The sequence below is a fragment of the Suillus subaureus genome (genome assembly GCF_016647635.1).
Source record: "Suillus subaureus strain MN1 chromosome Unknown BJ212scaffold_543, whole genome shotgun sequence".
NCBI lineage: Eukaryota > Fungi > Basidiomycota > Agaricomycetes > Boletales > Suillaceae > Suillus > Suillus subaureus.
This window is the reverse complement of record NW_024539099.1, coordinates 217-11016: the sequence shown is the minus strand read 5'-3', so window position 1 is coordinate 11016 and position 10800 is coordinate 217. Positions and strand designations below refer to the sequence as shown.

The 10800-nt window shown below is 48.9% G+C and overlaps 1 protein-coding gene across 1 annotated transcript; it reads right to left on the bottom strand.

Annotated features, from left to right (window-relative positions):
* Positions 1-2729: 2729 nt before the first annotated feature.
* Positions 2730-3271, bottom strand: BJ212DRAFT_874996 (uncharacterized protein). The gene has a single exon (XM_041344255.1). It carries the CDS (start codon positions 3151-3153, stop codon positions 2875-2877), a length of 279 nt encoding a protein of 92 aa, XP_041184876.1. The 5' UTR covers positions 3154-3271; the 3' UTR covers positions 2730-2874.
* Positions 3272-10800: the final 7529 nt, after the last annotated feature.

Genomic DNA, 10800 nt, shown 5'->3' with positions numbered 1-10800 from the left:
GGGACGAGCAGCCTATGAAAGGATTCAGCTCATGAATGAGAGATATTATGAGACAGGGAGCACCCCATGTAGATAAAAACTTGAATGTAGGTCTTGTAATCTTTCATGGCCTGCAAGACAAAACGAATGTTGTAGTGGGTGGCGAGATTATTCGCATCCTGTTTGAGCATGTCTATCACGTATGCTCTCTCTATCTCGGTCAGAAACTTGGCTGTTTCGGGATACTAAGAAGTCTGAAGGTTCAGTGAAAAATACAACAGATGCGCAAACCCACGTCATGCATCAAGAAAAACGAGAGACATGCTACGAGAAGGGTGGCTGATTGAAGATCAATGTCTGGATCGCCTCTCTCAGACACAGCAGACTCACCAGTACCCTCCAATAAGAACTAGACGTCCACGTGAAATGAGTGACAGCTAACTCAGCCTGCAAACATGCAAACATACAATCCATTGCCAACCATGCAATCCTCCGATGCTAATCAACGAATGAATAATGGACTGTCAATTACAATAGATTGCTTACCCCTCCATGTGCTCGATACCATACCTGTCGTGGATGAAAAGGTCAAATTCAACGGGGGGTTGATCGAGAAGCTTGAAGACTCACGCTAGGAGTCCGCCGAAAGCGCCTAACAACCAAAGAAAAATTAAGCACGTATAAATTTGATGCTTAATAAATTGTTCCATACCTGCGACTGTCGCTGCAGAAAAGAATATGGCAATGCGTTTGGACTGTTCAGATCGTGATACCAGAGAGAGATGTAGTAGGTCACTCCAGGGAACAAACCTGCTTCTGTCAAGCCTAGGAACAGTCGAGCTCTACCGTTGCCTAGTTAATGTGTCTGCTTTCACCATATGGGCAAGCTCTACGCACATGACAAGAGATCGAAATGAATCGACGAGGCACATGAGGGTCATCACGAGACCCCACGCGATCATGATAGTCGGTACTGGAATAGATATCAGGCGGTGAGGAAAACAAGGTTGAGGTAAACGCACTCCAGCGTGATGGTCTGAATAGCTTCAGCGCGATGTTCCTATACAAACATTGAGAATGGACATGTTATTCTTGATGTGTTAAACATACGAGGGAACCTCGGCAAAACTATACAGTATCTAGAGAAGGCACATGGGTATTGAGCGGAGTGACCATGGCATATCACGCACAAAAAAGACGGCTGCAGCAATGTTGTACCTGAAGCCGACCAAATGCAGGTCTTGAGACATGCCAGCAACTTTCGCGTTTCCTGCGAGTGGTGATGGTGATGAACGGAGAGCATAATGTGTATATCCCACAACTTACCGACATTGGCCCGATCTCTGAAGGCAGCATAAAGTATGAAGCAGGACTAGACAAGGCAAGCGTTTGAAAGACTCACAAGAATGACAACATGTATAATAACGACACGAACGGTAACAAATGCCAATCGAGCTTGCGCAGGATACGCGCTCTTTCTCCCGGATTGAGCTCCTCGACAATTTGTTTTTCCTCTATATGAAAATTCGTCTCGATGCTGCCCTTGCGGAACGAGTCTGTGCTACCCTCTGTTAAAGTAATTGAAAAGAATGACTGATTAAATGAGCGGCTTGTCATCTTGAGAGTCGAGATAAATCTCGTTCAAGCGACTTGAGTGAGCGGTCAGCAGGGGATGCTGAAGTTGTAAGTGGAAGAAAGAAAAATGAGACAGAAATATAACGTTATCGATCTTGGACCCAAGTTGGCCAGGGTAGTAGACATGGGCATTTAAATGTTCGTTCGGTCACAGACCGAAGCCTCTTCGGTTTCACTGACCCGGAGAGGTCGAAACACTGCAAATGAATGTGATGAAGTCCGATCACCCTTACGGCATTCACAGAGTTTAAGACCCCAGGACACCCCCAACACATTTGCTTCAAGGTATACTAAGTCGCTATGCACGAAATGTACGTACCTACTTAACCATGCATTTAAGCCTTCTCCTAGGTGAAGAATGCGCGTGTCGTTCGGGTGGTGCTTATGAACCGTGGCAAGCACTCGATTCTAGTCAATGCTAGAGTTTACAATATCATTAGCGTACGGTCAATTAGGAACTGTCCGAGATTCACAGGGTAAATTAGCAATGCGCCCAGAGGCTTCAGATTCACCAACGTGAATTACAGTAAATTAACAGGTTTGTAAATCAACGCTAATTTACAGGTGAATTAGGCCAAATGTACTGTGAATTAGGGTGAATTAGGTGAATTATTTCCACTCGTCCCAAGCAGAAGGGTCGGGGACAGACGAGGACAGGTTTTTAGCGGCAGCCTTCTTTGTTGGTCCGGAACCCGGGTGCGCAGGTTGTTTTCCGATTGAATCGAGCAGTTCACGCAGGTAGGGTGCGCGTAAATCGATACCACTGGATGCTGCAAGCACAAACGAGTCTTTTTCCGCTGTCTTAAACTGTGAAGGAGCAGCTGGACCATCCAACCAATCTGCGCCATCGTCAAACTCATCTTCCGAGTCCAAGTCCGAGACCACTGTTCTCGCTTCAGGTGGAGGAGGCATTCGACCAGCGGGAGGCAAATCTTCGGCAGGACGCTTGCCAAGGATAGTGGATTCCATATCACGCCACTTGACGAGAGGTTTGTACGGTGTTTTCAATTTCTGTGGACTGATGAGATCGAGAAGAACGCACGAAAATTGTCACTCACATTATAATCGAAACGATGCCATTGTCGGATTTTGATATGATCTTGAAGAGTACCAATTTCCTGCCTACTTCGTTGAGGAGAGTTGAGCCAAGTAATCGTCGACATGGTGCGTTCATCTGGCATGGATGTCGGAGACACTGAAAAAGCCTTGATTGCGAGAGCCTGTCAAGATACTTAGTCACTTGTCTTGGATGCGGGAGCCTCACAGACTTACCGCAAGAACATTAGCTAACTCGTCCTTTTGCAATGCTTTCCACCAGCCGAGAGCACTTTCGTTCGTTCTCATCTTCCGATTGAATGGGTCCTCGCCCTTGATGTAGGCTTTGAATTGGGTGCGAAAAGAAACCAGTGCATCCGTGGGGCTGAACTCAGCGAGCATAGGATTGCACAGCTTCATCTCGACTACTGGATCAGAATACTTTCCATCCTCGTAGGAATCTTGGAGACACGTGGTACTGATCCAAGTAGCCACCAAGCACATTGGTCACAGCATTGAGGCTAGGTCCACGTTCTTTAAATGAAATAGGACCTTTGTCACGCTGACCCACGCGCACTTCGAGTTCGCGGTTCAGTACGCCGATGGGACCGTAATCCTGGATCTTCTCGTCATCCAAGGCTATATTTTGAAAAATCGTCTGACCATATAAAACACAATATGCAATAAAATAGGTCGAATGGATAGTATGAAGGGAACGAGATGAGGATTGTGGAACCAGGATGCTTACCAGGGCAAAAACCAAATATTACAGGCGGCCGCGCGAGGCACCTAGAATGACAAGAAAGTGCAGGAGGTCGAAGCGAACAGCGGGAGACTGTGGTAGGCTGCGGCGGCAGCGTGGAAGGGCGAGGAAGAATCCGTGTTGGCGTGCCCAGGTAGTGAGAGGTTACAGGATGTTGCCCTTGGGACGTGGAGGCTGTGGAAGTGCAGGAGGTTGAGGGAGTAAGCGATCGCGTAAGGGCGACAGGAGGGTGCAGAAGGTCAAAGTGGGAACTAGGAGACCGTGGTAGGTCGTGGCGGTAGCACCGGGTTAGCGCAAGCACGAGGAAGGTCTTGGTCGGATGCGGGAGGCAACGGCAGAATAATGGAAGTGTCTTGGTTGGGTGTGTAGGTGTGTAGCGGGAGGTGGCAGGAGGTTGCGTCCATGGCAGCACCGCACCACAGCCGCAGGAATATTGTGACACTCGTAACTGGGATGAGGGAACTGCGAGTATTGGGAGGTTGTGGTTGACAGTAGCGGGTTTGAGTGTACGTGTACGGCGGAAGCTTATGAAAAGGATGTTGTCGTCGTGGTTAACGATGAGGAAGAAAAAAAGAGCATCGACTTACGGTCCTTGGGGTCCTCGATACTAGCCCTGCAGCCTCAGGGCGGCGACGTAAATTGTGCCAGATGCCGGCAACTTATTTTATATCAGATCCAACGGTACGGTGCCGCCGATCATATTATGTGATCCGGTACTCTGTACTTGTCTGTCTACATAGTACTACTAGGGACTAACCACCCACGATGGCCTCTTTGTGCGGTTGGCACTCGCCGACCCGGGACAAATGGTTATTGTCGGTCTACGGTTGCCATCTTGAGAGGGCCTGACTCCCACCAGGAGTCTTATTGGCAAGATTTTGTGGATTCTGTTCTTTCACGATGCGGCAGCGGCGCCGCCACGACTAGTCGGACTTGTCGTCGTGATGAGATCGATGGATTGCATGGATTCGCTGCTTCCGCCGTCCTGGTACTAATGTGGAGAGTCATGCCAGATGTGTGCCGTCTTCTAACCACCATGTTTGACCTGACTCACGCGGAGGTCGACAAACTTGGCTGCAGCAGCAAATACATCGTTTTTAAACACGCTCCGATTTTTGACTGTCCGACGAGATGGAAGAAATACCACTACCGCCCCATCAGCCAGGTGTCGATATTAGGACTTCATGTGTTCAAGCATTCTAGTGCGTGTGTGAGTGCTTGTGATGTCGTGGCTGGTGTCATCCTCAGTATCTGCGCGACTTTACCTTGGACCCTTGCCCTACTGAGGCTTAGGGCATGGTCCATGTGTATCACTTTGGCAATCTCGGGTCGATTACAGAAGTACGGTGAATAGTTTCCCTTTTTGTTTTGAATCCTTGTTTATTGACCGTTAGGGCGAAACCCTATATTGGACGCTACCTACTGTGTGGGGAATATTTTCCTTGATCAGTAGTGGGTCCGACGCAGTGTCCGTGCATATGTTCTATGGGTGGCGTCTCATTTATGATTTTCGTTGGCCATGTCTCTATCAAAAGCAAGTCATCACGCTACACTACAAGTTTAAATACAAAATGAATGCGCTCTGTAGGACACACTGAAAAAGCTGGCATACTGATAAAAGATTGACGTCATCGACAAATATCACGCCGTCTATGTCTAGGTCATGGTCTTGTATGGCTTCGTGGATTCAAATGTGGCAGACATGCATACTGCCTGATGGGCGCAATGTCCAACGACTTCGCCAAATTAGCTGCGTTCACTGGCTTCTGTGTACATTGACCATGAATTTATCGCACGAGTTCCATACATCTTCCGATCAAGAACTATAAAGACAAATCCGTGCAGTCAGTGGGCGCAGCAGGCGTCCGATGTGCTGATGCTGTTGGAATCTCGTGAGTTCATTATTCCTCTCTATATGAACATGCCGCTGTACCAGCACTTCAGATATACGAATCATCGTGGTGCCTGATGATCGTTGGCATGGTCTTCGCCGCACTGATGGCATACCTTCGCGTTACTGACCACACGCCCGTTGAGGATGAGGGTCTGTGAATGCCCGTGAAGACCACCGTCTGTTACCAGTTGACTCATCTACGACAGGATGTAAATCGCGAGCATGGAAAAGCTCTATCTTCCAGCAGTTGCAACATATAGCGAACTAACTAGCTTTGGTCACATTGTCGGGGTAATAATTCATTCTTAGTACTGTAGCTTCTTGCGCCCTCACTGACAAACTTTACATTAATAGCATTGCATGCATATGGCTCATGAATGATGAGCCGATATTGGTCCCAATATGCCAGTCCGTGGTAACCGCCAGGCCACCTGGCGAACTTCGAATTAGTATCATGATCTTGACACCAGTATCTTCCTTTGGTGAACGCACCAATCTTCGTGGCTCACTGACGAAATAGGTTCCCACCTACCATAATCAGACCTAGAGCGCCTCTAGTTCACGAAGTCTTCATAAGGCTGTGTGATTCTCAGATCTAGATTTCAGTGCACGACTTATTATCGCGATGGATTCAATTGAATCTTATCGGTTCCTTTCGCACCCGCTGATGCTACTGCAGAATTCCGGATGCCTGCGATTCATATGAACCCTTAGAAACCATCCATATAAGAGGAATATGGCGATCCCTTCTTGATAATGAGCCCTTGTACCTTCATCTTCCAACTACTACTATGTCTGAGGTACGCGCAGAGGTCGATAAACTTGGTAGCAGCAAGGAATTTGCCTATCCGCACGCAGAGCCCTTTAACCGTCCGACTGGGTGGAGGAGGTATTACTACCACCCCGTCACCCAAGTGTCGATATTGGGATTCGTGTGTTTCATGGGCCCTGGTATCTTCATTGCGCTTACTGGTCTCGGTGGTGGAGGCCAAGTCAACAGCAAGGTCCAGGCTAACGCTAGCGCGATTTTGTATGCGACTTTCGCATTTTCTGGATTATTCTCCGGGTGAGTCAAGGTCGTCGATTTGACCCATAGCGACTCATGTCGCTGCAGTTCTATTAACAATATCCTTGGTCCCCGGTGGACACTGATGCTTGGAACTTTGGGCTACTCGTTATATATTGCCTCGTTCCTGTATGATGACTTGTACGTCGATCCTGTGATGTTACTGAAACGTTGCACTTCAGTGTTATCAACATCCATCCCGACGCGAGTGCTTTCGTTATCACGACCGGTGCCATCCTTGGTATCTGTGCAGCTTTACTTTGGACCGCGCAGGGTTCTATGATGATGGCGTACCCCACAGAGGCTCAGAAGGGCACGTTCATCTCTATCTTTTGGACAATTTTCAATCTTGGAGGAGTCGTGGGTTCTACTGTAGCATTTGGAACCAGTTTCAAGAATACCGTGAGTGATACGTATGTTACGATGTTAATAAGAAGCCGTGCTCATGTCCCCTACAATCAGACCAACAGAGGTGAGGGCCAAGGCATACCATGGTTATGAGTCTGACGGCGGAGCTGATTGATCTTTTTATCCTCAGTTAGCAATGCCACATATGTATATTATTCGATGATCTCTTGTCACCAGATAATGACACCAAATTAGGTTGGCTTCCTGATTTTGACCCTCATCGGCGTATTCCTCCCACTGTTGATGGCAAACCCAGACAAGGTGATTCGTACGGACGGGACTCGCGTGAATCAGGTCCGCCACCCATCATGGAAGTCGGAGTTGTTCCGCCTATACGTGGCGCTAAAGACTGACCCTTGGATTATCCTCCTCTTCCCGATGTTCTTTGCCAGTAACTACTGCTATACTTGGGGTTCGTACTGTCCTTGGGACCAGCGTGGTTGCTGATCGGTTACGCAGAGTACAATGATTACAACGGCGCAATATTCACTATTCGTGCACGGGGCTTGAATAGCTTAATGTCCTATACGTCGCAGATCTTTGGATCTGTCTTCCTCGGTTATTGTATTCTTGACCAGAAAAGGGTCCGGCGCAGAGTCCGTGCCTTCTACGGCTGGATCCTTGTGTTCCTTGTGGTTCTCGCTGCCCACGTCTGGGCGTATTTCTACCAAAAGTAAGTCATCTTGCCCGTGCACCACCACAGCCCAAAATAATCATGGAAGTGTTCCTTAGGACATATACCCGCGCTGAAGCCACGAAGGATGCTTACAAGATCGACATCATAGACGAAACCTATGCTGCTCATGTCTGGGTCATGATAGTTCATGGATTCCTGGATTCAATGTTGCAGACATATGCATACTGGCTAATAGGCGCGATGTCGAACGACCCCGCCAAGCTGGCCGTGTTTACTGGCTTTTGCGCGTATTGACCTTTGGGTTCGAGTTCAGTGCTCATTAGACACCATACAGATAAGTCCCTGCAATCAGCGGGTGCGGCGGGCGCTTGGAGTACTGATGCTGCTGGAATCCTGTAAGTTCCTCGATCCTCTGTGAACAAGCCACTGGACCAATACTTCAGATATATGAACATCTTCCTGTCGACCTGGTGCCTAATGGTCGCTGGCATGATCTTCGCCGCACCGATGGTATACCTTCGCGTTACCGATCACACGGACGTGGAGGATGAGACTCTGAGCACGATCAGTGTGCGAGTCGCGGAGGTAGAAAAGATCACGCCAGCGGCGGCAACGGCGGAGAAAGCATAACCAAACATTGAGCATCGACGTGAGTTTGGGAGTTAGATAGGTTACTTAGGTTATTAAGACTTATCAGATTGACTTGCCGCTTGTGGGGTCTTAAAAATGTATAGTAACTGACAAACCTAAGAGTATGAACGCTACTGAATCAAGTTGGTTTTCCATTTTGAGCGGGTCGAAAGCCATAACATGTTCGCCGCTTAGCCTCAGAAATCATCTGGAGCGCCAAATGTACCTCCTTTCGTCTTGAAGGCCCCTTTCTTCCCACCCCTCTTCCCACCCCTCCCTCGGGAGGTGGTGTTCGAAGAAGACTTCGAAGCTCTTGAAGTAGATTTTGCGCGCTTTGATGGCCCAGGTTCACCATTACCAGGACATTCTGTCATATCATGAATGAATGGGAGGTCTATGTAGAGATACAGCACCATACCAGAAGTCCAATGTCCTGTCTGTCCACATTTGAAGCACGCGTCACCGGACGCCGATCCTCTCGCCTGTGATGCTGGTTTAGAGCGGCTAGTCATGTCACCGTTTGGACACGCTACATGTACTTAGCGACCTCTAACAGTACAGAATTTTACTGTTACTCACCAGACGCCCAATGGCCTTCTTGATCACACTACATGGAAGTTTAGTGTCTCAAAACATTGTAGTTGCGTGTGTACACGAACCTTGAAGCACTTCCCGCTACTGGAAGTTGAATCATTTTGGGTTACTGATCGAGACGACATGGGACGTGGAGCAGCAGCGCTCTTAGGCTTGGAGGATTCATCGTCCCACTCGAAGAATTCACACCCCCCGTCCTTTCCTTTGGAACATCCCCAAAATATTCGTCCTTTATTCGGCCCCTCCTTGATGACAGTACGCCGTGCCGCGTCTTCACGACATTGGCATTGACGTGCGACGGCATCGACCTGATTCAACTCACACAGCTCTGTATGAAACGAAACGTAGTACAAAACATGAACTCACTGAACGTTCGCTAGCCAATGCGCGCTTGGCTGGGACGAGCGGCATGGGATTTGCAGACATACCAACCGGTCCGTCGTCGCACCATTTGAAAAACCCACATCCGTCACCGACTCCGCAGGCATAGAACTCCTTGCCTTCACGAGCTGACTTCTGCGTGACTGTTTTGCGCTGAGATGGAACCCCGCATTCACATTCTGGCGTCATGCTTGAAGAAGGCAAGGGGTTGGGTCGGGGAGTAGCTGTCGGGGTAATCACCTTCGAGGATGTAGGTTTACCTCCGGAAGAAGTTGTCCGTGAGACAGGAGCACTGGGCTTTGATAGTCCACTGGATGCTCGTGAACGGCTTCGAGGTGGTGGGGCAGGCGGGGGCATATCATCATTCAAATCTAGAGAACCATATCAATTCTCATCTTTCATAACGTAAATTTGCATACCGTCAATGTCATTGGAGGGTGGCGCTGGGGCTGCCCTAGCAGCGCCTCGTCCACGGCCTCTAGATGCTGGAGCTGCAGTACCCCGTGGTCGTCCTCGTCCTCGACCGCGGCCACGACTGGCACCTCCTGGAGGAGGTCCTCCATTGTCGTTATCATCATCATTATCATCATTGTTTCTACGACCTGCACCCCTTCCTGCACCTGGACCTCTACCTCTACCCCTTCCACCGCCGCCCCCACCCCCCTGATTTGCCCCTGCGTTACGTTCAATGTACCTGCGCACGCTCTGAAGTGCAACGTGAACGGGACGACACTGGTGTAAACCAGGCCACCTACAGAGACAACTTTATCGAACTCTCTCTTTGCGAGAACATACATCTCCCTATACTGTTCGATGCTCTCGGTGAGCATCTCTGCTTTGGATTTCGTACCTTCGCAAACTCGAACCATGCCGCGTTCGGTTTCGCGCCTGAGCTGCGGCTTTGATAAGCTTCTCTCAAACCCAATTTCATTGTATCCTTCTATAAGCCCAATTCCAAGCGTCGAGGGCGTGAGATGCTTTGTTGCACCATCCATGCGTTCGATGACATATTCTCGGTCGATAATCGTCTGGATGTGCTGGGCAATTGTAGCATCAGTGCCTGCAGAATGACAGATGATCAGATTGGGGCGAATAACGTGGTGTGCGGAAACCCACCAATGCCGTTCTTGTCCATGAGAGTGACCAAGTCCGCCTCAGTGAGGAGAGATGGCGAGGAGGTTTGACCGTCCTTGATTTCACATACCGAGGGTACGAACCGCTCTCCTTCCTGAAAGTTCGGTATCTCTTTTGCCGACCACTTGTCATATGGGTATACTTCAAGGTAATTTCTCTGAAGGACGATCAATCCTACGAGGGCGTGAACACAAGTCGTAGTCGCAGCAGAGCTACTAACCGGTTGCATTAAACTCTTCACCCCCATAATCCACTTGCACAATTGTCTCTTTGCCTTCTGCATCCTTGCTACAACTTGCAAGAAAGCGTCGGGTGATGAATTCATATACCTTCTTCTCGTCACCAGCAAGGTTCCCCGCATGAGCAGTGGGGTGAATAGGTGGGTGAGCCTTGTCGTTGTTTTTGCCCCGCCTTGGAGTATTGAAATTGCCCTCATGCAGGCTGAGCACGTAGGATAAGTATGCGTCTACAAAATATTGGGAAGCAATACCCAGTGGCGAATCCTCCCCAAGCAGGATCGGCGGTTTGCTTCTCAATGAGTGTCATGAAATTGAACTGAGGATCGTATTGGTCTGTTTCTGTGCGTGGATATGACAAAAAGCCTTGTTGGTAAAGTTTCTCCGCAATCTGGATGAGTATGACCA